Raw genomic sequence first — 26916 nt, 5'->3', positions numbered from 1 at the left:
TAGGTAGGCAGCAGATGCACAACAACCTGGTTTGTACTTTTCCTTCCCTCCCTGATTCTTTCCTTTTTCACATGTGTTTCCCTTTGATTTCTGTTTGAGAAAAATCTGCTTGAGATACTAAAGCTGTCTTTTGGAGAGCTGCTGTGATGCTGTTAATAAACATCCAAAATGCTGTGTTAGAGACAGCAGGGCATTGCTGCAATTACATGTTTCTGTGTGACCAACAGACAATATGCTGTCCTAAAATTTTCTAGCAATGTATTTGCTATTTAGGACCAACACCAGAGGCAGAGGCTGAATTTCCTTCCCCTGCAGCTCTTTAGTTGTCTATTTCCCTCTCCTGTATTGCCCTGCCTCTCCAGGGAAGGACGGGGCTCTGTCAACAGCTCCAGTAGAATTTCCAGCCCATCTCTGTGAACAGAATAACTCTCTTTTCTCAAATAGAAAACCCAATACTTTGTCTTTCTTACTATATCTAAGCCTCTTAAACAGTGGTATTTTTCTCACATAGGGTTTAAACAGTGAATGCAATTTGGAGTTTTAAAATTAAAGCCTGACTTTTCTGCATTCTACATATTTTTCTTCTTCTTTTTTCCTTATATTTTTTTATCTTTAACAAGGGATTTAAAAGATTTCCTGGCATCCATATTGCCACAGTAATAAACGAGCATTTGACACTTCAAACCCTATCCAAAGCTTGTTTAGCAGTATAGTTTTGTTATTAATCTAGTTCTATATGTCCAATTAATAAACAACAAAATTGAATTTAGAAACAATTTTAATTGAACAGCAATTTTATATAAATTAAAACAATCACATATATTAAATATAATCAAGCATATAAAAAAAAAAACCTGGCAGTGATTAATTGATTAATTAAGTATGATTAAGGTTCATATAAAGCATAAGCAAAACTGACCAAGTTACAGGGAGGGCTTTTCACCCTGCCTCATGTACAAAACAAAGTAATCCAAACTAAACTTATCTACTGTATGCTAATACATATTCATTTCTTTTCAGAGGAAGGCTCGCAGTCTTCCTCACTGTCCTCTGAATAACCTTACAGGTTGCACATGCACACTAAGCTTTGTGTTATGTAAGTAAGCATTATGTTCCAAAAATAAGCCTTATTTATTTTGTAGATAAAACCACAATTTAGATTCCATACCTGGAATCGTCCCAGCTTTGTTCATCCCAAGGCCGATTCTGTTTTGGGATCTTGCTTATCTCAGTACTACATCCTGTATCCTATTTTTCACATGTAACATCTGCATAGGGGCCCATCTGCTGTGTAACATTAATAACATATACTTTTCCTTTATTACTTTATAACAATTATTTTCTAAATTATTGATATAGCTACAATTTAGTTAGCACTAATCATATCCATTTATCACATCTAACAACGGGTTTAAAAGATTTCCTGTGATCCATATTGCCAGAGGAATAAACGAGAATTTGAAACTTCAAACCCTATCCAAAGCTTGTTTAGCAATATAGTTTTGTTACAGTAACACAGGACCTTTAATTCATTTGACCCTGGGTCTGTTTGCTTTACTGAAATTTGACCCAGCAAAGATAAATCCCCTTCTATCATTCTGCAAGACAACTCATTTTATATTTGGATACAAACCAATTCACTGCCAAAGCTGCATAATCAACTACTGCCCTAACATTCCAGTTAGTACTCATAGGGCTTAATGGAAAAAGAAATGGTGATGGTTGTATAGAAATGTACCTAATGAATATGGGGTGCTCAGTGAATATCAGAACAATTGATGGTGTATTAATGACTATGTTTACAACACTCTCTTTCCTCAAGATAGTTTATATATTTATGTAAGGGATGGCAGTCCACTGTCATTTAATTGTGCAAAATTTTTGAGTGGATACCATGAAGTTATCTTTTTTTTCCCAAAATTTATTTTTACTTGCTATTTTGGAAACTGTTCTGTAATGACAAGTTCTGGAGCAAAATCTAAAAGACAGGGCATCTTCTGTATTTGAAAGATTCCTCCATATTATTGCAAAAAAAAAAAAAAATTATGGAAATAGCTATTCTTTTTTATATTCCATATTGTTCAATCAACATGTTTTTATCTTCCCCCTTGCTATACAATCATGTACAGATTTTATTTTGTCTCTGGTTCATTTTTAATATTTATATATACTTACTATCAAAAAGAACAGAGCAATCCGTTTTTTAAGGATGTGTTGGAGCAAATCATTACAGTAAAGTTATATTTTTTCCATGTTCAGGCTATGGAAGGCTAGCCAGGGACATCTCTTTTCAGTTAAAAATTTTAAGTCCATTGGAAAAGAATTAGGGGTTGGTCAAAAAAGGATTTTCTTCTCTTTTTTATTTTTTTTCCTCCACCTCCTTTTTGTGTTAAACATTAGAGTCCATGAAAAGCAGCCTATTACCATAAGCCATAAAGCACTGTCCTTGTTTCAGAGAAATCTGCTTGAAATGTGTGCAGCCTTTTTGATCTCCAGGCTTCTAGTCTGAGCAAACAGATGGAGTGTTTCTACCTGGGCTATTCTTTTCTTTTCCTCTTCTCCTCGAGCTAAGCCATGCTCCCTGTGCAACCCAAGAGGAAGGACTTTTAACCCAACACACAGCTCTGGCCCTGGCTGAGCAGATCACAGAAAGTTCTCAGTACTCTTCAGTCCCAGTGCACCAGCCCTTATAGACCCCAAAGCATAGGTGCACATCTGCCTCATTTCCCTGCACTGCCTAATTATATTTCCACCCTCTGCCAAGCTGGTGATGGCCACAGTTCCTGAAGAGGGAAAAATAGTGAAATATTGCTTTCACCAAGGTATATATGAGAGGTAATTGTTGGTTGCTTCTGTCTGAAGCACTCAGTTTTCAGTGGCTTGCAATATCACTAACACAGTTTCCTTTTTCCACTACCTTGTTAAATAGAAGAAACCCTCTCTTTTATTTGAAATATTGGTTTTCTTCAGCTCCCTATATTTCCTCTACAAGTCCTTAGGCATTTTTCTTAATATAACTCTGTGCCTTGGCTACTGCACCTCACAGGTAAGAAGAGTGTGGTGTAGCTGACATGACTCCTGTGTGACTCTGATCCGACACAGCCCTATAATCCTACTGGGATGTCACTGCTACATAGCAGCACAGCACTGGGGGGAAACCTTAGAGGCTGCAACAAGAATGCAGCAACATTGGGAAGAAGGCAGTGAAGTGTGGCAAAATGTGAGTAAAGGAATGGAAAGACTGAAATGGAATATTAACAGTAAATGCACTCGGGGAAAAAGAAATCAGAGGGTATATGCTTCTGCTCTCTGCAGACACTGGAAATAGATACTTACAATGATAATATATAATTGTTTTTGCTTTTGTTATACGAAGAAATTACATAAGAAAAATGAGGTAGGAAAATGAAAGGAACAGATTAACAAATGCACCTGAAACTGTGAAAGGTATCGGACTGGCATCATTCCAGTGGCAAGAGCAGGAATCATTAACTTGAGCTATTTAGCATTCCTATCAGGGCAAAACTGTAGAAAACTACAGAATGGAAAAAATTCTGCATCGGTCTGTTGGATAACTATAAGCAATTTAAAGCAATTTCTATCTTTTTTACAAATCAGTGGACAACTGATTATTCTGTTATGTAGTTTTATCATAACTACCTCCTTTTATCAGAAAATGGTGGGGGGGTTTAAGCTAATGTACATTTCTTTTACGACTCCTATTTTGGTTGTTCAATTTTTTTCTAGGGAAAAAGAGTTGTCATGTTCATCGCTTGATACTGCTGTTATTCAGATCTGGTTTTACATTAATTCTTCTCAGTTTGTCACTCACCTGTGATTAATCAAGCAGAAACGAAAAAAATTAAATTATGTATTTTGTAAAGGTGAACTAAGGTTTCAGTAACTGTGAAACTGTGGGTAGGAACACTGTGACAGACTGTCAGGAATTCCAACTTGGTCTAGTTCTAGCTACTTTGGTGGAGTTATGCTGAACCATATTTTCTGAGAATCTGAATTTTCAGTATCCTTGATAAATTCTTCATAATGCAGTATAATCTCTGTAGGAATAATAACTTGGGAACATTTTGCTTTGGTCAATGTCTGAAATGAAAATTATGTTATTAGACGTGAGCTGTCTCCCAGGGCAAAAATACATCCAGTTATTACTTGACACCAGGAAAAAAATTGCAATATTCTCCTTATTTTAATCTTCTACTAGATTATGATAATGGCAAATTAGAAATTACTTCTGAGTTCCAACTTCATTTTAACGGTTAGGATATCTGTCTTCTGCACATTTAATATTATTTCCAATTACAACAATATATGAGATATTTCAGTATTTGAGGTCCCTCACAACAGGCCCATGGGACAGGAAAATGCAATTTCTGTGCAAATGCCAACAGAGCTATAGATTTTTTTCCCCAAGGAAGTATGTGATTGATACATGTGTATATATATAAAATATAGATATGTCTTTTATATACATGTGTGTGTGTGCATATCTATAAACTCGATCCAGTTGTGTTTAAGTCCAGAATGTCTCTGATGCATAAACCATAAACCTTGGTCCTATATCCTGAAATGTCAAAATGATACCCTCAAAAATATATTAAAATTCATTATACTCTAGACATATTACTGGAATATTCCTTTGGGGTATTACTTGTTTGAATAGAATTACAAGAAATAAATCAGGCAGTTATTTACTTACATATTGCCCACAGTTCCATAGATTTATGAAGAAAACAAATCTGGAATGCTGCATTGCACAACTTCGTAATGCTGCAGTTAGATTTTCCCTTGTATTTACAGACTGGCTTATTTTAAAATCTATTCAAGCACTGGAAAATCATAAATATGCAGCTCCACAGATCTGGAGGTCAGGTTCCTGTGACTGTAATATATATCTTCTTTTGGCAAAGCTCTCCAATCTAGGGTCAAACTCTGCTTGCTTTTCTCACGTTTGATTTAGGATGGAAATACACAGGAGTGAAGGAGCAGGTTTTGTCAGAGTATTGTATGGCTACACAGTGCTGACTGCTCCAAATGTGAGGAAAAATATGTACTAAGGTTGTAATCTAAGAGGGGCAGAACATGACAATGTTTGGTAGAAATATTTCTAAGAGGTCTATCAGCACCTTCATGATTTCATAGGAAATCTAACTACAATATGCATGATATATGGCTCTTTATCCCTCCTAACCAGAACTTGCTCATAACTGAAGCCTCATTTTGACTCCTCTGTTTATATTAGAAATTTTACATAAAATGAGCCAACAGATATAAAAGTAGGTATCAGCCTTAACTCCTTCAATTTCTGATCATAAATTAGAGAGCATGACTGAGAAGCTGAAAAGTGGGCATCATGGTACCCTCAATGCTCTTAGAACTCTCTTGTGATGGGGCACAGTAGAACTGCCACTGGCGTAGTCATTGATTTTTGAAGATTCTCTTTCCTGCAGCTAACCAAAGCATGCTAATCCACTCCCCCGCCAGAAAACTGGAACACACAGGAGTTCTGTGTTCAGGGCATGACTGAACATTTGAGCAGCTGACGTGGCACCACTTCCTCGCTGGCACTGCTGCCAAAAGGGGTTGTGTATCACGTCATAACCCCAGGATGGAACTTCTGTGCAGCTGGAAATCGCATGTGGAAAAGCAAAGGCAAACCATACCTACCTCCCCGAGATATTACCCAAACAAAAAGATTTTAAAAAAGGAGATGCTCTTAGATGTTCAGCATTTGCCTAGCTCCATAAATGTCTTGAGGTAAGGGAGAGCAAAATCTGTCGGGTTTAGATATTTTCTTTCCAAAGTTCTTATATATATATAATCTACTCATTTAAATTTCATTATAATAGCCTAAGAATTAATACCATAAATAGTTCCATTATTATGTAATCCCCTAAGAATTAATACCAAAAATAGTGATGGCAGAATGAACAAATTGGAGAGAAGCTTGGGATATCTCATCTCTTATGTCTTTGGGGCTGAAATGAGTCATATTGCCATGTCTGCTCTGGCAAAGAAGACTTTCATAGCTGAGAGGCCAGGTTAGAGCCTTGAAATTTCTGTGCAGCAGTCTTGAGGTCTGTCCAGACACAGATGGTTGAAGGGCTCAGAAGGTGTTATTCCAAGTAACACAGTTCTGTGTCTATAGACTGTGGCTTTCAACCAGGACTGTGACTTGTTTATCCTGTATTTTGTTGTCCCACCCACCATTCAGGGCTGTTCAAAGAAGTTGTGTAATGAAACAGAAGAGTCGGTTTGGCTCCAGCTGGTCCTGGTGCCTGTTGTCCAATGTGGGTTTGGTTTAGTTATTGGGACAACACTTGGGGCACAATGAGAGAGAAACTGAAAATACTCAGAGGATTTTGAAGAGCTGAATATTTTATTTACTAGCTAGTTACCACTGCAAATAAAAATTTTAGTACCCAAGATAAGTTTAATTTTATCTTTCTGCTAGGAAATCTGTAGCATGTTTCTTTGACTTAAATTGATAGACTCTGAATTTTCTAATAAGCTTTGCTTCTTTGAAAACCAACTGTCTATAAACAGCACCATGTGAAAGCAAACCAACCCTTCTTATTTTCCCTGTAGGTATAGTCAGAATCCTATCTCCAAACAACCTTAAAGAAAGTTTTCAGTGCTACTTTTCTATTCTTGTTAGTTCAGCATAGCCAACCGTAGAGGCCTTGTTGACATTAGGCAAATGTGCAATGATGCAGCAAAATCAATTTAGTCACACTGATGCGAATCCCTCACACAGATGTAATGCCTGTGTGCAAAGTAGGGCATTTCTGAACATACACAATATTTAAAATTAAGTGAAAGAGAGAGATCCTATTCCTCCCAACTGATTCCTTAATGTGATTCATACAGGTGCCCCTGAAAGCCTAATTTGAAAGAAAGGGACTTTCTGGTCAAAAATAAGGGTTCTGTTGATCAGGAAGGAATATTATGACCTTTAAATTACAAGTTACAGAAGATTAACAGATGGAATAATACTTTTAAAAATACCCATTACCTTTAAACTGAGGATATCTGACCTTAAAACCACTAGGAAAAGAAATATGTGATTGTATAACTCCATTATATGGTTACTTTTCTGAATAGAAGTGAAAATTAATATGTTTTTGGTCCTGGGCTCTTTTTAGTAATTTAATGTGATCTGCTGTCAACAAGAGGGAAAACAAACCTCTGATGTTCAATAAGACTAAGAGAACAAAATGTACCTTACTGTGGGTATTCAGTTAAAGTTCTATGGGCAAAAAATGGCACAGCCTGTGAAGGCATTATTGAAAAACAGATGAGGTCAGCAAGGAGTACCAATAATGAGGTAATGACCATCTTCCTCTGCAGTCTTAAGAGGTTAGGGGAATTTTTTTTTTATTTATTTTATTTTTCTTAAGAAAAATGCTTCAGCAAACTGAATTTGAAGCAAAAGTTTTAGTAATTTTGTAAGCATCTTTTAGCTGTTATGGAGGAAAAAAAGTTTTAAATACTTAATGTATATAATTTATTTAACATAGGAATAAATGAAATATTGAACTCCAAATAAAATATATGTATTGAAAGCATAGTTTTTAATCAAGTTCAGGCTATGTCACAATACTTTTCTTTAAAAAGTATTTTAAATTTGGGGAAACTCTCTCCCAATCTGAATGGAACCACATTTGGAAACCTGGGGTCCTTTTTGTTATAAGTGAGTCTTTGATTTTACTTGTAGGTGAAGACTCACACTGGGGAAGTGAAAAGATATGCAGGACTTCTTTTCCATGTACATTCACCTACAACCTGACTGGTAAAGTAACATTTTCCTTCTCCACCCTCCCTCAAAAAGAGACTAGGAAATCCCTTTTCAGGAATGAAGTCAGGGCAGAATCTCATCCTGGTTAGGTTAGAGTCTCCCAGTAGAGCCAGGTGACAGGGAACACTGTTTACTTCTTATATTGCCAGGAGTTGGCAGAGCTTCATTTTGTTCTAGCAACAATGTTAACAAGATCCTGAGTAGAGAAACCTAATGAGAAAGGAATCACAGAATGTGCTGAGTTGGGAAGGACCCACATGGATCATGGAGACAGGGTAAGGGAAATGCTCAGGCAGGTAGAGAGCTAGGCAATCAATTATTACTGAATTTCAAACCCTCAGGCGATACAACTGTACCCCCTGCTTTATAATTACTGAGATTCATCAACAGGAGCTGTGGCCCCCACTGGGCAATTCCCAAGTTCCTTGAAATGAGTCTAATACCCAGTGAGGTTACTTGTGCTGCTGCAGAAAGATATTTCTGGCCTTTTATGTGTCAGAAAAGAAACTGGATGTGACAGATTTGGAGCTGGCCTGTGATAATTTACGAATATGGTCTGTTGGCCTGATTATTTGGTTGAATATCTGGGTTTAGCTCATCAGAGATTAGCTTGCAGCGGCATTGTTAAATTATCAGGGCTGATCTGTGCTCATTACCCTGGGATGCCCCACTTCCATTGACACTGCACAGCCAGGGAGCACAGGGACTTGGTAGGGGAAGACGTGAAGTTTTGAACCTCAGCATCTCTACATGGGCAGGGCTAGCATCCTACTCATCCCTAGGAGAGACATAGGGTTCCAAAGGTGCATTGGGAATTAGAGATGGGACCTGTAGGTGTCTGATAAGTGGATAGAGCATTGTTAGGAGACATTAATTGGGATATGCTCATGTATATCTAGGCTGTTTCCATGTGTTTGTGGAATTTTCAATCAAAGTGAAAACCAAACTTATCTTTGGAAGAAAAAGGGGTTGTGAATACCGCAGTGATTTCCATCAGTTTTTATCTAATTCTGGGTGTTCAGAACAGGCATGCTGCCTCTCACCTTAGGCAAGTTCATTTTCCCTGAAAGGGAATCTAATGGGATGAACCCAAGGTAAATTTACAAAAGCAGAGTGTCTTCTCTGACTACAAAACTAGTAGGAAAGTGTGCAGAGGTGATATTATTCCATAGTTTGCAGTGGAGGTATGTTGCATGGAGAACTGGAAACATTACAAGGCAGCTGGCCCACTCCAGGGTGCTGGACCCAGCCTTATCTGTGGTGAGCTTCCAGCTGAAACTGGTCAAGCAAATCTCAGTTGTGAAAGTCTCAGTTTTTATTTGCCAGGCACTGGAGAAATATTTTACTGGGGTAAAGAGCATAAATAATAGGACACAAAAGAGGTTTCCAAGAAACCATCCTCCAATCTGGAAGAAAAGTTTTATGTGTGTCTGTATATGTTAGGTGAGTGAAGTATAGAAAACCGAAAGTTGAAAATCCTAGGTAATTTTTCTCACTCTCTCCTCACTGAAAGAAAAAGTAAGTGTAGCTTGATGGGTTCTTGATTGTGGAATTCCAAAAGGCAGCCTACAGATCTAAGCTATATTCTAGATCAATTCCTAATTCAACCTTCACAGTTTGGGCAGCACTATGCTCATTCATTGCCTGTTCCAGATGCTTTAGTATGTAAAATTCTCCTACTTTACTGTTGCTGGAAAGGTTAATATATTACATTTCCCTAACCATTAATGCATTCCTAATGCATTCATCTTACTTCTAGTGAACATATTTTATATTTTACAGATTTTGAAAACCAACTACACATTAAGATGTCCATTTCTTAAAAGAACACAGGCCAGTAAAGGCTATATATTCTGGGACACATCCTCCCAGTGACTGCTTCGTGTTGCTGTAATACAGTCTGGCCAGAAAGCTGCCAGGTCTATTTCTTGGATGACTACTGTGTCAAAAACATGTTTTAATGACACAGATGGAGTGCTGACTCTCCTCCCCACTTCCTTCACTCTTGCCACATAAAGGTTAAACTGGGCTGGCACACTGCAAAGCCCCATGGTTTTATTTTAGTCTGTAAAAAAACTTTGGAAAGAGACTGTTTAGTGTCACATGGCTGTTTTAAGAGGAGGAAATGCACATGCTGATGTTGATGGTAATCTGGAAAGATTTGCATCTGTTGCATTTGCAAGACCAAGTGACTGCTAGACAATCTAGAATTACAAGAAAGAGACAAACTGAACCAGGGACAAAAGGAGGAAATCAGAGCCAGCAAGTAAATTCTAAGTGAAAGGAACTTCTAGTTATGAGAACTCCATTGAGAAGTTCTTCAGTGCAGCTGGCAGTCATTTCTTTCTGCAGCTGAAGTTTCTGAATGATAACTTTTTGTGGAGGATATCACAGGAGTATAGATTACAAATGGCAAAGATCTAGATTGCAGCCACAAAGTGTGTGTCTGAACAGAAGGCAAAATGCTTATGGAATTTGCTTTAAATGGGATGTCCAGAAGAAGCAGAGGAGGTACTAAAACAAATTGTAAACAAAAGTAATGAGTAGCATAGAAAGGGAAGAGAGAAGCAGCCTCAGCTTCTGGATGTTTCCTAGCTAGTCATCTTGATTTCCAGCTATCAGCTTGTCACCATCGTCATTCTTTCTTCATTGGTTTGACTCATTCCAGTGGAACAATGGAGAGCCCAACAAGTCACTAGACAAAACCATCAGCTGTTTTCACACAAAAATGAGTACAGCATGTATTGCCCTGTGTGGGTTTGTCTACATGCCCTTTTCCAACAGCCCCAAGCCAGCTCTGCCTGTGATCCCTGGTAGCCAGGTATGGTGTAGCTGTGGCCAAAAGCTGTGCACCCAGGTCGGTATAACGGGATGCCACTTCTTTCCCCTATCCTTGTCACACTTTGCCTGAACAATGTGGTTACATTTAAAAGTTTTTTTCCTCCCTCCCTTGTCTACATGTACTGAATGGTTGGTTTTCTCAGGATGTTTTTTTTTTTCTGTTCCTCCATGCCCGTTTTGTTTCTATCCCAAGTACTCCTAATATGATGCCATAACTAACAGGAAGGCTCTACATTCAAATTTAAATAATGCAAGTCCAAACTTTCATTTTAAATCAGATGCTGTTCTGATGCCATGCAACTACAGATTTTACAGCACAGTTTGAGCAAGCTTTGCAAACATCCTAAGCAAACAAACTTTGCAGGAAACATAATCCTATTATTTTACTAATCTTTGGGACACTGCCTCATGGGGATCATCATTTTCAACACAGCCTCTACTCAGTTCTTTTACAGGGTAATCTTTGTACCATTATACAGTATTGCTATTTTCCTGTGCTGACATCTGTTAGAGAAATAGTTCATACTAGTTAAAGAAACTACCTAGTTTGATGATCTTACGACTTGCTATTACTCCTCACAAATGTACTATTTACTGATTTTCTGATCATGTTTGCTCTCAATACTAATCAACCATTCTTCAATTATTGCCTATTCCTCAATAGACCTTTTCTAATGGCATTTTTGGTAATTTTCACCTTGCAGAGCCTGTACCATCCTCCTTAACTTTAATTCCAGAATCTATTTCATCATTCACACTTGGCATGCTCTCAGCCTGCAAGGTCCTGCCACAATGGATTGTTAGCACATTGTCATATGGTGTTGAATAACCAAATCGGTGGGGGGAGGAAACTACAGGACTCTCTCCTACCACTTGATCACTCTTAGTAAAGGGACAGAGGCAGCTGGACTGGGAGGCAGAAGGTGTACTTCAGGAAGGTGCTTCTGGAGGCATTTTTTCCTTATGTGTTGGCAGGTCAGGGGTTGGGAATGTAATGGCTTGTCCCCTCCACTGATATTCTTAATCAGAGAATGACATTTCCCTCTTAACATTTCCTCATTGTAATGCCAAATCCGTTCCTCCTCCCCAGTACAACCTGTAGTATTGTTCTCCTGTTACCATGATAAATTATGCGTGTGAGACACGCTGAATCATGATGCTGCTCCTGTACACAGTTCCTTGTGCTGAAGATATGAGTATTTTATCATGTATGGCTTTTTTTATGGTCCTATTTATTACGGGACCTTTGTTAGGGTCTTAAAGAAATTGCAAGGAAGCGGGAAGTATTCTAGCTGCTCTGGGAATTTAAGCACAGACATCTGGAATATTCTGAGGAGCCTGAATCTGGTTTATGGTCGATGTAGCAACCAACATGCTAGATCTAGCTTTGTGTCTGCATGCATACTTCATAGAAGCTCACAGAATCACAGAAGTGTTTGGGTTAGAAGAGACCTTAACTATTATCTGCTTCCACCCCACTTTACCATGGGCTGGTCACCTTCCACTACACCAGGTTGCTCAAAGTCCTGTCCTGATAGATAACACAGAGAAGACAAATTTTAAGTTCCCCTGAAGTTGCTGAATAGATCAGCTAACAAAAAATGATAAAAGAATGTGAAAGTGTGCACACAGGATGATAAATGGGCTCGAACCAGTAGATAAACTGATAATGAGGAATATAGTGGCTTCTTGGGCCAAGTTATCTCAAAAGAAGCAGCAGTACATGCCCTAAGAGAAGTTCAAGGAAAGGTCATCTGTAATATTGGGGGCACTTGGTGAGTACAAAGACCCCTTCAGACTACCCTTTAGGGACATTAAAAGGCTTTGAGTAGGAGAGAAGAAGGCAGATGCATGCAAACTAGTTCTGTGAAAAGTGATGTTTATGTATTAGCCAGAAGTACACTGTAATCAGTATGTATGATCATGATGGAATAAATAACTTGTACCTTCTGGAAGCACATCAGATTAACAGAGCTATCGTTCTGATGTGTCCAGCACGGTAATAAAGAGTGTCTGTTGTCTGATACTTAAAATTGTGTTAGAAAGTTTGTTGTCTGATTTCAGTATGGGACCAACATTGCCTCGAACGTTTCCAGGGTTGGGACATCCACAATTCTCTGGGTAACCTTCTCCAATGTCTCACCAGCACAATACTTAAGGCCTTTGATTCAATACAATGTTCTGTCTACACAAGAATTGTACTTTTCTGTTGTATCTTTTTAATTGTACCAATCACCAAATAGCTTCAGTCAGGTAATGTGGTGGTATTGCTGTGATCGGCCAAGCCAAATACAGGCCAAGACTCACAGCCTCTCACCTGCACGTAGGGCAGGGAGAAGGGTGACCTCTTTTAATGTGTTGTCCAAGGGACAAAGACGTCTCACCGAATCACAGAATGAGTCAGGTTGGAAGGGACCACAGTGGGTCATCTGGGCCGACATCCCTTCTCAAGCAGGGTCATTCTAGAGCACATGGCACAGGACCGTATCCAAACAGTTCTTAAGCATCTCCAGCGAGGGAGACTCCACACCCTTTCTGTGCAACCCGAGGGTTCAGAGCACGGTCACCCACACAGTGAAGAAGTTTTTCCTCAAATTCAAGAGGAACTTCCCAGCCTTCCTCTCACCCGGACAGAGCCAGGTACCGCCCAGGTGAGAGAGAGCGGCCGCGGGTGCCGAGGAGAGGGCGGGGCTCCCGGGACGAGGTGGGCGGGGCAGCGTTCGCCGCACGTAGCGGGGCGGGGCGGAGCGGGGCGGGGCGGGGCGGGTCGGGGCGGGCTGCGGGCGGGGCGGGGCAGTCCGGGGCGGGGCGGAGCGGGAGCGTCCGTCCGTTGGCGGCGCGCGGGCGTCCGTTGGCGGCGCGGCGGGGCAGGCGCCGGTAGGCGGCGGCGGCGCGGGCGGGAAGCGGCGGGGCTGCTCCGCCTCTCTTCGCCTCTCCGGCGGCGACCGGCGCAGGACAATGGAAGAGGCGGCGCGGGCGTTAGCAGCTGCGGTAGCGGTGGCGGCGGGGGGGCCGTGCCCGGCGGACAGACCGGGGGCAGCAGCGGCGCTGAGCGGGGAGAACGAGGCCGAGAGCCGGCAGGGCCCGGCGGAGCGCGGCGGGGACGCGGCGCCGCTCAACCTGTTGGACACTTGCGGCGTGTGCGGGCAGTCCATCCAGAGCCGGCGGCCGAAGCTGCTGCCGTGCCTGCACTCGGTGTGCCAGCGCTGCCTGCCGCCGCCGGACCGGTACCTGATGCTGCCCCCCGTCCTGACCCCCGCGGCTGCCGCCGCCCTCAAGGAGCCGCCGCCGGCGGCGCCTTCCTCCTCGCCCGTCTCTTCGCAAGCCTCACCGATGCACTGCACGCCCAGTAAGTGACCCTTCTCCCTCTCTGCCCGTACCCCCTTGCCGCTGCCCGGGGTGCTGCCCGCTCCAGCCCGGAGGCCCGTGTGGGGACGGGAGCTGTCGGGACCGGGTGCCGTGGGCGGGGTGCGGGTGTCCGGCCGCGGAGCTGCCGGGATAGGAGATGCTCGCCAGCGCCAAGGCTGGCGGCGGGGTTGTGCTGTGGCTCGGTTTGTTTTAATCGCTGTTTTTTAAATTTCCCACCTTGGGAGGGAAGGCAGAACTCCCGTGCTTTCTCAGGACCGGGGCGTTGAGAGCCGGGCTCCCGCTGCGGGCGGTGGGCGCGGGCCGGGCGGCTGCTCTCGGGGAGCCGGCAGGCTCTGGCCCCTGGCCGGCAAAGAAGCCGAGCACCGGCTGATCTGATGACAAGGCACAGGAACGTAGCGGCAGGACAGGCTCTTCCTGAGGGGAGTCCTGCAGGTGTCATCCGCCGGCCTGGGCGGGGACCGGGGCGGCCGAACAATAACAACACTTGTTGGGGCCGTGGGCAGCCCGGGCGGCTCTGCTGATGCGCTTATGCGCCATTTACTTGCTAATTACCGCGAGGAAGTTTTGTTACGCTCGTGTGCCGACACAGTAGCCTCTGTCAATATGATTGAAAAGTACATGTCGCTGTAGAAGGTGTGGAATAAACTCCTTCCGTTTAAAGCTACTTTCCTAATGTTTTTGATTTTTTTTCCCCCCTAGCCCTCCTAGGCTGGGTGTAATGGATCGCTTAGTTTTGTTAAAGGCAATTTCGTCCTGTTGTGGAAGCTGGTGAAGGTCTTGGAAAAACTTGTTTAGGAAAGAGGAAGTGTGATGGAAATTGAGCTAATCGATAGGTATTAGTGGAGGTTGTACTTGTTGGAATATGTAGTGAGAGATCAGGTGAAAAGTAGTAGCTCCAGGTTGACATTCTTATGTTCTTTAAGTGGAGTTAGGAATACTTCTTCATCCTGCCAGAGTTCTGACCAAAGATTACCACTCGAATATGTAAAGTGTTTGCAGAAATTCTTAAAGGAAACGCCTTCTTCAGAGAAAGAAATACTTGGAACAGCTAGAGATTTGCTTCAGAACATCTGAGGAGCTCCCAAGTATGTTAACAGGATATGCTGAACCTCTTCATCTATGCGAGTGTCTGTGTTAGTATATTCATTCAGTCTTTAATTTTAGCATGTAAAGTATGTCGTAGTCAGACTGCCTAATCAAGTTACAGAGTGGGAAAATCTGTGAGACCCAAAGCCCGTATACTTATACTTGATTGATTCAAGACATGTTACTGCTCATATGTCTATAAGTGGGAGGGAGATTCTGGGAGGAACAGAAAAAGCACAAACTCTGGAGTTTAATGAGGTATTTCAGGTGAGATACTTGGAAATAGGAAAGAGGGTATAGATACAAGCTCAGGAGTTTGCAAGGTGGTGTAAGAAGCAATATTATCATTGTCTTCTGAGATTTGAGGTCATGAACAATACAGGTCCATTCCCAGATGTTCTTTATAAATATAGCAGAAATAGGGATCTGTAGCTGAATGAGAAATGAGATGCATCATAAGAATTAAAACATCAGTGCTGTTCAAACATCTGCTTGATAATGAATCACAGCAACAGTGAGCTTGTAGCTCTGCTCCCTCCTTTTGATTACGAGTTGGTTCTTTATATTAATGATTTCACAGTACATACTCCTCCTTCTAAAGATTTGCAGACATACTGTACTTTTGGTGACAATTATTTTTACCCTTTTGACTTTTCTCCCAAGCTACTTTCATGCTTCCATACTAGAGTTCATTGTGCAGTTGGAAGAAGAAACTTACACTCACCCTGAGTATTTTTTGTATCTTTACTGGTCATGTGTTTGACTTGGTTAAAATGACAGGGACTGTGTATTAGCTAGCTATGGCCAAACTGAAGTGCATTGTCTACTATCCATTTTCCAACTGGTACAAAAAAAACCAAAAAACTGTGAATTTGAAGTTAGGTTTGGGAAAAACTCACTTGCTATGGATCCAAAACTGATAATATAGAGGAAATCTGTTACAGCTGGAGGAGTTATTGAATTTTCACAAGAAGGTAAGAAAGACCAAAGTGGTGCAAAACTGTCACCTCTTCTGGTAATATGTTGTGCAAAATGCTTATGTGAATGACACAAAGAAATGAAGGAAGAGCATAATCTTAGAAAGCTGGATAACAAATGACTCTTCTCATGTAAATGATGGAATTACTGTGACTAAACTGAAGAAATAAGCATCAAGGAATCTGTTGCTGGAAGGAATGTCCTAAGTAAGGAACGCAATAGAACTGCAAATGAAAATGTCCTGAGCAGTGATAAGCAGACAGGGTGCTTATGGGCCCGTGCTGGGTGCTTGAGTTTCACAAAAAGAAGCCTGAAGAAAGACTGGTAGAATGGAGTCTGTCTTGAACAAAAGAGAGGATGTGATTTGAAAAATGCTTCACCAAACCAGCCTTGTGTGTTGTATGAGTACTGAAATTGGCTGAGAAACAGGTAGCTGGAGAGGTTGAGCTTCAAATATAATCTGGATAGACTTTTTTTCTTCATCAAACTGTTTCCAAGAAGAAACATTTGTTCACTTTATTAAAATAAATTGCGCCTTCAACTTCCAACATACTAACATTCCAACATTCTAAAAACTAATTAAGGAGCTGTGAAATAAAAGACTTCAAGTTTAAAGTGAATTAAGAGTTCTGGAGTTGCTCACTTGAATACAAGATTCAACATGGATGACAGCAGACAAGTGGCAAGACATACAGAAGAGTTTAATGGGATAAATGTTAACTATTATTTATTCCCCTTGCAAAGGCAAACTGATGGAGAGGCCAGTTGGCATGGATATATTCTGTACTGCCACATGCACTTAGTTTTGAAAATAGAATAACTTCTATAGAAAAGAAAACCTGGAGTTTCTGATTTCTCTACCATTCCTGAAGTTGGAGGTGTTGAAGAGCCATCAGTGTGTCAGACAGCAGTGGTTTTAGCACTGGAGAGTTCACTGCTTTCTGAATGTTCAGTGGCAGTTTATTTGCTGCAGATGATAATTTTGGTGTTGCATTGCCAAAAAACGGGTTGTCAGACAGAACATTATGGACTGCGGGGAGTGCTGCAAGAGTATCTCTAGAAATGTGACACTGGCTTTTGAGAAAGCATCTACAGCCACCTCTACTAACTATTTGCTAAGTTCATGTGGGTTTTCTTTTTTTTTTTTTTCTCAAATGGCCATTCTTTACTGTCCAGTTGTGTGAGTTACAACTGGAACATACACCAAAAATGCTGCTATTAGAAGTCTGCCATTTGCCCAGATTTTGTCTGGGCTGCACTTCAGTGAGTGAGTAGTAGTCTGCGCTTAAAGGGTAGTGTTTGTAATGCACAGACCCTCACAGTACCCTTCTGTAAATTTCAAATGTGGAGTAGGTATGTGGAAGTTGCAAAGTTAGATATGGGAATTCTATCCCTTCTCAAAACTTTTAGAGTTGCAAGTAGCCTTGTTTGTTCTTTGTCATAAATTTGTACATGAAATAGACTTGCAACTGCTGTAGGGAAATAATTGTGAATGAAGAGGTGTAGCAAAGTTTTATGCAGGTATCATCATGAAATCTTACTAGTGTCAATGCCAAAATAGTAGAGAGAACATTTTTATCTATTATTCCTCTGTAGCAAACCCACCAGCAAACAAATTTATATGAAGCTGTTAGAAGCATATAATGTTTGGACAATCCCATATTCTAAGTTCTTGGAGTGTCTGGAGCAGCATTTAAAATATGTTCAATACATGCTGTTAATTAAGGAATAAATATTTCAGAGTTATTAAACGAGGATTCAGAGATGTTCATGTTTCAGGTTATTACTTCCTAGAAATATGTACTTGGCAATACAGTTTGAAGTTCCCTAATGATGCAATGAAGACCTTAACCTTGACATCCCCATAGATTTGTGCATGGCATCTGCTTTTTTATGATGTCCCACAGGCAGTCTTTTTACAGATAGGTTCAAATGCTTTCAGCTTCTCATCTGATCCTTGTATCTGGACTTTTCTGGTGTCATAACTTCATTGACCTTGAAAATACAGCTTTTGACATGAACTTAAATTTTGTTACTTGTTTCTTTTCTTGCTTCCCTCCTTTAATTGGATAATAATTGGGATCCTTATTAGTTAGTTTGAAGGATCTAATAGCTTTTTTGAAGTTTCTTATGATGCAGTTCAATTTTTCTTCTGTGTCTTGGTAATCTTAGACTTAAGATTCTTTTTCTAAATCTGCTGCTACAAATTATTATTTCCATCTCATCCTTGATATTGCCACTTGCTTAAAGTGAATTCTCTCCTTCTTTGCCATTACAAAAAGCCCATGTTTTATTTGTGTGGCTGTTTCAGGCATGGTTGCATCTATGCATCCTTTTTACAAGGATCATCTTGTTTCTGCTGTGGTGCATCAAGAAGTGAATTTTTTAACCTCCAACATAAGGAGATTTGAGAGTGCCAATATTTGAAAGTAGTATATGTTATAGGAATATATGTAGGAAATAAATGTCTAGTTTTCATTCTGTTTTAGATTTGTGCTTACTTTGAATTGAAAATTCCCAGAGCCCCAGAGATTGCACATGTGAAATGCATTTAGCATCGTTACAGGTGAAATACAATATTATTGTTTTGATAGCCTGTAATGGTTAAAAGTCACAAAGCCAGTAAAAGCTTAAAATATTAATATAAATATTAATGAATAGAGAAAGTTTGTCTTTTTCTAGTTATAATACCCCTCTTTTAGAGAAAAGTATGCTCTCAAGATATATGTGATGGGATGTGATACTTACTGTACAAGTGTAATTTGAAGTAGGGATATATTTGCCAAAAGTTACTGCTTTGTCTTTTACCAGGAATTCCATAAAAATCTGGAGGCATGCCTATGCAGCCTTTATTAAGGCAGGCAACTGCATGTTGTGGAAATTAGCTTGAATCATTCTTGCTCTGTTTAATGTAAGTATGTAATAGATGTTTATTGTTTTATGTGTGCAGAGGAGTATTTTTAGGGTAGTTTAGATGCATTTATGTTCTTGCTTCTTTCACCCATAGAAAGTAGGAGATTGAAAAGCTGAAGCCATCAGGAACATCAGATGAATGTTAAAACAACTGCAGTTGCCATGCTCATTCCCGTTGGAAGCCTTAGAGAAACTAGGCTGTACAAGTTATCAAAATAGCTGTATCATTGTGTAAAACTTCTTTTCAGACAAAGATTTCTGTCCTCAGAGGCCAACCTAGCCCTGTTTCAATACCAAATCAGCTTATAATGTCTCTGGTAAGCAATTAGTAGTTATAGCAGTGGAAAGGATTTCTAGATCCTAAAGTGAAAGGATCACAGGGAAAGCAAATATATACCGATGTATTTAAAATTCACAGGTGTGTCTAAATGAAAATGTATTGGGTTGTTTTAATGCTTATAGTGGAGCTATCTCTTAAGAAAATGTCTTGTCTGAAGAACAAAGGAAAATAGTGGTGCATATGTTCATGAAGAGGCAAGATGAAGAATGTTTTTGTGGGCTAGCTTATTCTTAGGAAAAATGTCCTGAAGAGCTACTCAGTTATGCAGCAGGCTTTTAGCTTGATCTGTGAATTCCAGGAGGGCTACAAAGTGACCACATTCTCTCAACTTCACCCAGTTTGTTAAATCTCCGAAAGAAATTTTGTTGAAACTCTTGGTTCTGAATGTAGTGTTGTTAAAGAAACTTGTCTTGTATAGGTAAATCTTTATGCCAGTATTGTGTGTGTTTGCTAATGTGCTGTAGAAGGAATTTCCATATTATTTAGTGGAATTTCCCAGTAACAGTCAACTTGTAAAGCTGGTATTTTGCCTGTTGTATCTAATCTAAAAACAAGCCAGGGGAAAACCAAAAGGAACTTTAGGTGAATTCTAAATTGGACTGTGTTTCAGGATGAATAACTGACTAGATGAAAAAATCCATTATTTCTGAAATTGGAAATTTTGGCTTTTAAAAGGTTTTTTCAGTAAAATGAGATACTTTAATACAGTAGTGCAGTGGTTTGACCTTGGATGGATGCCAGATGCCCACCACAGCTGCTCAGTCACTCCCCTTCACAACTGGAAAGAAGAGAAAATGTAGAAAAAGGCTTGTGGGTCAAGGTAAGGATGGGGGAATCACTCACCAATTTTCATCATGGGCAGAATGATAGTAAAAAGGTTTTGAAATCATGGTGATTTGGGTGTTAGAAGGAAAATTAAGCTTAGCAGGCCCTGGGAAAATAGCCTGGGAAAGTGTAGGCCTTGTACTTGCTAGAACTGCACTTGTGTAGCTAGTGTATGATAAATGATATAATTGTTAGATGTGATGCTGGTTTAGTAATTAAATATAATTACTGTTTAATCGTAAGAATAATCATGAGAAACTGTGGTCAGGGGCTTGAGAAAGATCACGAGAAACTCATGCTTGAATAAAGTCAATGTATACAATAGAACAACATAAGTTTAATAATTAATATGTAAGTTATATAACGATAGAATATAAAATACGTTCAGCTCAAAGGCCGTGTCGGAGTCAGATTTGGGTTTGTACCCCTGATTCCCAGAGCTCTCAATAAAAGCACCTTCATATAATCATATCCCATGATTAGGTGTGTTCCTGAATGCTAACAAGAACACACTCAGTTTGGGGAAATTATTGAATTTATGACTAATCATAATCTGAGTAGGATGACGAGAAGTAAAAGCAAACTTCAAAAAAACCTTTCCCCCACCCCTCCCTCATTCCCAGGCTTAACTTTGTGCCTGATTCATTACCTCCTCCCCACTCAGAGAGACAGAAATGGGGGTTGTGGTCAGTTTGCCACATGGTGTTTCTGCTGCTCCACTGTGGGGTCAGTTTGCCACATGGTGTTTCTGCTGCTCCACTGTGGGGTCCCCCTGATGGGAGATAGCTTTCCACAAGCTTGTCCAGTGTGAATCCTTCCCACAGGCTGCAGTGTTCACACACAGCTCAATCATGGGTCATTTCCATGGGGTGCAATCCTTCAGGAACAGACTGCTCCAGTGAGGATTCCCAGGGAGTCACAAGTCCTGCCAGCAAACCTGCTCCAGCGTGGGCTCCTGTCTGCAAAGGTCCTGCCAGGAGCTTGCTCCAGCACAGAGTTCCCATGGGGTCACAGCCTCCTTGAGGCATCCACCTGCTTCAGCACAGGATTCTCCATGGGCTGGAGAATGGATTTCTGCTCCACAACACTGGTCAGGCAGGGTTATTCAGGTGTATATGGCCTGAAGCATGGGTTGTGGGCCAGTGCAGATGATCCCACTGAACTGTTAATAGTATCAAAAGCTTCTGTTGGACTTACTCTTTTAGATTTAACTTTTGTGTGCATCAGTTTTTTGATGCATTCTTTTTTCTTTGGCAAGTTTAAAGGTCACAGAAAAAATGTTTTCATATGTTTTCAAAAAGTTCCAGTGATGCTTTTCAAAAAGTTCCAGTAATGCAATTAGGTAGCTATGTAGTTGTGTATGTTTAATGTAGGTACTTGCAGTTCAAATGTGCTTTGCAGATGTCAGTGCCATAGTTGAACTGACCAAATTATGTACTTTTTTACATACTGGCCAGAGAGTATGTGTAAAACCATAAGTCTTTACCATCAAAGAAAGCATGAAACAGTTGTGTAAAGTAGGTAAGAAAATGACACAATTTTTAACAGGAAACAGTCTTGTAAAATCAGCTATGAAACTGAAGGTTGAGCCAAGGAATGTCCCTAATTACTTGATATGGTGTCTCCAGTGATTCAAGTACATGCTTATTTGAAGCTTTTATGTGGGACAAAATTGCATTTTACCTTTACCTACATTACTAACATGATAGAGGACTGATGTTAAACAAGGTTTCTAGTTATTTTTGAAGTTTATCAGTGGGCTGTGGGAAAAGAATGACAGTAAGGAAGGCTCAGCTCTTTGAACTGCACTCATGGGTTTTGAGGGCCCTTGTTTGTAACATGGATTTGGGTCATGGAGACATCCTCATTTCAAAAAAGAAATCTGCAACACTGATGCTAAATTCTCTGTAAATGGGAGTACATGGACAAGGGACCTAAGCCATTTGCCTTCTGAATGTAGCAAGATTTCTGCTTCTGATTAATAATTTAGTTGCCACAGGCAACTTTCTATTAAAATGAAGAGTTTTCGTTTCAACTGTAGTCCCTCAAGTGAATATAGTTTGAATTTGAATGAAACAAGACGGTAGTGCAAATACCCTTTGAACTAAAATGATTGCCTAATTTGAAAAGTGACCGTATAATTTTCCCAATGAGTTAACACATCTGTCTGGACTGTAGCTCATAAAAAAGAAACAGGGATATTTTAACATATATGCTGACTTGGAAACCCCCCCTGTATTTTCTAGGATCTATATATGAGGTCAGAAAGCATTTAATAAAACTTACTTGATTGGCTTCATTTGTTTCTAGGCATGTGCTCTAGAGTCTGAGCTTGGTCAAGGATGCATGGAGCTGAAGTTTGTTGAACTAATGCTCTAATCCAGCCCTTACACAAGTTCATGTTGTGAACCTCCTCTGTCAGGGTACTTGTAACACTGATGCTCTTAGGGGAGGATATACTGGCAGCTGTACAGGGAATGAGTTGGTGGAAAGAAAGGAGGAGAGAGTTGCAGCACTGCTGGGACTGGAGAATGAGACATTTTAAAGTGGGAGCAAAGATCTAATTTTAAATGCAAGGTGCAGTGCCTTGACAAAACAGCCCAGCAACAACAAGTCTGTTACTAGAAATAAGCAGTGTGCAAAATTGTCCTGAGCAGCAGAAGTGTGAATTGAAACACTAATTTTTTCTCTGTTGTGGACTTTGCTTTAAAATGAGTGAACTAGTTGCTGAAATAATGTAGGAGTGTAAATTACACGCCTTTCTCTCAGTTTGTTTAAGAAGGGGAAACAGCTTTGAATCTTCTTTGCCTTTGGAAAAACTTTGATGATTTGTAGCTATTGTTTCAACAGTTTTCAAGTAAAAGTTGGAATTCATAGCATTGCCCAGCTGAGAGTAGAACAGAACCTTACTTTAGTCTGATAGAACAAAACAGCACAGCCTTGCAGAAATAGGTAAAGGACGTAACTTAGGCAAACAGAAGTCATACAAAAGGCAAGCAGGATACCAGCTCAGCTCTGCAAGGCTGACAAAGCAGAAGTTATGGAAAACAACAATATTGTGCTTACTCAAAAGTGGGGGTCGAGGAACAACCACCTCAAAAGGACACTGGACATTGAGGACCACTGAAAAAGACCCTCAAAAAAGCCTGTAAGGACTCTTAATAAGGGGTGTGACTGTCAAATAAAGTAATATGTATACATCAAGTAAGGGGGGATAGCTGACAAATATGTCTTCAGGGCGTGTGAAAAACTTTACTCAGGGCACCTGATTAGAGGAAAGATCTTCCAAGAGACCTCTGCAATAGAGAGTCCCTGCTCTGTAACACTTAAAACTTGTTAGATAGTTTCTGTCTGTCTGATTTCAGTTTCACAGTGCTAAAGTGATAAATTAGGGTAGCGGGCAGCTCATCAGTTGGACCCTGAGATAAAGGCACTCTTTAGCAGACAAGCTTTGTTGAATGAATGTAGAGCTGTTAATGGCAGGTAGTGTCCCATAGCAGGACCTCAGTAATGGCTAAGTGTCTGGGAACTTCATATATCTGGATTATATTTACCTCTTTTGTGTGTTTACAGATTCCTACATTTTCTGGCTTAAGCAGTTGGTTTTCACCACTCAGTAATTCTGTTCCTTATTTGCTTTTGTCTTTCACACGTTAGCAGCTATTGTTCTCACTTGTTTTAACTTATGTTGAGCTTACTAACTACAGACTACTTGGCCTTCAATAATTCAGTTTTATCTTTCCTTTGGGAGTAGGGAGAAAGGACTGTGAGGGTATAACCCACAGGCTAGCAGATCTTGGAAATCACTGAATTAAGGGTACTTAGATTGTTTAGTTTAATCAACTATTAAAGGAACTTTATCTCCTTTGAGAAGTTCTAAAGTTTTCTCTGGTCCTTTGTCTATCCAAGAAACTCAAATGTGGTTTCAGAACTCATGTGTTGAATTTTGTCTAAGTATTACCTCAAAACAGACACATAGAATTCTTTCCTTGGATAAACATAGGTGTAATTCAGATAGCTTATCTGTATGGGAGTCCAGAGATGCTAGCAGCTCTTTCTTCAAATATTGCACTCAAAGTTGTTAAATAGAATGTTTATTTCCTGCTTCATAGCAAAGGCAGAGTCCAGTCTTGTGAAAGAGTGTTCAGTAGTTTCTGGAATGGAACATATGGGAGGACTTGTGGTCTTCCCACATCTAGCAATGAATTTTAAACAAAAAGTGAAAGAAAATAGTCTTACGTTTGTCATAACTCCTGTCTCTACCATAAGAATGACTTGCAAGTATTGCTTTTATCACTCAGTAAATAAGTATTTGATATATAGATTGTTGGCACTGGTACCACTAGTAAAACTGTGTGTGTCTTGATGGATTGTGCAAGGAGACAGTACTCTGTTGCCTTTTGCTTTTCAGAAATGGCCTTGTAGCTGGACTAGATACAAGTTAGAAGCAAAGCCATGATTTGTGGTAGCTCATGTGTCTTCTAGATTATTATCACAGCCATTGACACTCAACAGAGCCAAAGATCTCTCCTCAAAATAATGATTTTAGAAGCTGTTTTGGAAAATTAAGATGACTTTGTTTATGGGCATCCCAAATGGATTCAGCTGACAGTCCCCTTTGCTGCATTCCACCCTTTGTGCAAGAACTGAATGTAGTCTGAATTCTTTAAGAAGCTAAATGCTAATCTTGCTTCTTTTAAAAGTCCATTTAGCAACAGTATTATTGTATTGTGTTCCAATCTCATTGTTTGTATGTGTGGGCTTTTTTCCCTTTTCCCTGCTCCCAGTTCCATTGAGATGAGGTCAGATTTAAAATGGTTTCCTTGGCTGCCTTCTTGACTGATCTAAATTCTTGAGAATATGGTTGTAAGCTGCAGGATGTCTGGCTTCAAACTTATGCCAGAGTCACTGCTCCTCTGTCTTAAAGTTGTGGCTGGTTGTTTTTGCTTTTCATTTGTCATTATTCCAGACAAGTAGGTAAGGAACCACAATGCTGTGGTGGATCCCTTGTGATTATTCCTTAAAAATAAAGAAGGAATAGAAGTACAATCTTAGTTCATTCCCAAGCTGCTATTGGATGCCAAGTGTAGTATTTCCAGACTTCATTATCAATCCTTTGAGGCAGTATGGTGCAAGAAGGTGGAAAGAGACTGAGTGAACAACAGAGGGTATATGAATGGCACTTAAGAAGACCAGTTTTGCTAGAAGATGAATTTTCTTAAGCTTCATTCTTAGTGCTGAGAGTGTCATGCTGGGAAAGCTCCTTTGAAGGAGTTCCTTAGTTCTGAGAAAATGGGGAAAACCATAGGAATGCTAGATTTCTTCTGTGCATGTTCATTCACCTCAGCCTACAGGCTCTAGCTCATCTCTACTGTAGATTACAGCAACAGAAGGAGATTCACCATGAGAACATAAGCAGTATCACTGCTGGCTCTGTAACCTGCTGTTTTCTGAAAGCTGCAGGGCAGCTGTTAGAAATCCCTGTTGTTTTTATTTGATCAATTAGTTCATCTCTTCAACCCTGAAGGAATATGTTTTATTAGTTACATTCAGTAATTTTCATATTAATACAGTGTCAGAGGAGACGATAACACTGCTTCCTAATTATGGCTGATTCTTGCAGGCTGCATAGCCATGTGTGAATCTCACAATGCATATATTACTTCAGCTTGGTTCTCTTAAAGCTATGTAGGAACTGGAAGAAGCTGGGCACATTGCTTTTTGAACCCTTACAACGGTGCTGTTCCATCCTGGGCACGTGTAAGAGAAGAATATAAAGTGAGCTGGCTTTTTATTCCTGACCATCTATACCCAAAAGTGTAATCCCTGTAAGTTGAAGTATACTTGAAGGATATTCTCCTCTCTTAATGACTGGTTTTAGAATATCAGAGGAATTCTTGCAATTAAAGGGTGTGCCCAGTAGTGGATAAGAGTACTAATATAGTTACTGGAAAGCAGTGGATGTTTTTAAGGTGCAATTCACCTGACCTAGTGTAAACATCTGCTTTAACAGGAGACCAGACTGCTCATGACCTAACTATTACCTATGTCTGCAATGACTATGAAGGGAACTTCATGTAACATTTAGATGAATCCCACTGAAACTTGTCAACACTGCAAAGAAACTTTATCCATTTTTCAGGTGTAAAATTCTATTCTGTGGAGTCAGCATGATAAATCAGTATTAGTTTTGTGCTGCCATTAAGAGTTGCTTTTTCAGAGATGCAAAAATCCTATCTGCAGACAAGCTTTATTGTTGAACAGCTTTTAAATATAACATGTAGTCGGAATAGACTGGATTTGGAAGTCTTGGGTTATATTGCTTAAATGCATTAAATGGCTTTGAAGCTTTATTTTTTTTATTCCATTAATAATGTCTTGCAGAGCACTCAGACTTATCTGATGTAAACTGCAGGAAATAGGTATCTTTATTTTTTTCTCCTATTAGAGTGGGAATTTTCATCAAATATTTCCTGTACTTTTCATTGTCTCTGTCCCTGTCAACAGAAAGCTTTAAAAAAAATAAATCTAGAAAATTTTAAAATACTGCCAGGTCAAAGTATTTGTTATAGAACAGATTTAATTGCAGCACATATTCAAAATGTACCTTTAAAATACTCAGAATTTATTGATAAATACATAAATTCCTCTTTTTTTGCTGTTGGGTATCTAACTGTTGGCCAGTGTACTTGGATGGTAAATGTCCTATTATCATATTGTCGTTGAAGAATGTATTGGAGAGACATTAATT

At 40.0% G+C, this 26916-nt stretch overlaps 1 protein-coding gene across 8 annotated transcripts in view; it reads left to right on the top strand.

The window, feature by feature from the left end:
• The window catches only part of TRIM24 (tripartite motif containing 24), a 168039-nt gene that overhangs the window by 100152 nt on the left and 40971 nt on the right, over positions 1-26916 (top strand). The window contains exon 1 of one of the 8 annotated variants that reach the window (XM_021539203.2): positions 13510-14003. The exons of the other annotated variants lie outside the window; for them this stretch is intronic. Coding sequence (XP_021394878.2) covers positions 13613-14003 — 391 coding nt within the window. The 5' untranslated portion in view covers positions 13510-13612. Of the gene's footprint in view, positions 1-13509; positions 14004-26916 lie in introns of those variants that run through there. 8 annotated transcript variants of the gene reach the window in all.

This window comes from Lonchura striata, chromosome 1A (genome assembly GCF_050655825.1).
Source record: "Lonchura striata isolate lonStrDom1 chromosome 1A, ASM5065582v1, whole genome shotgun sequence".
In the NCBI taxonomy this organism is placed as follows: Eukaryota; Metazoa; Chordata; class Aves; order Passeriformes; family Estrildidae; genus Lonchura; species Lonchura striata.
Note: the sequence above shows the minus strand (reverse complement) of the source record. Positions and strands in the feature narration are given on the sequence as shown.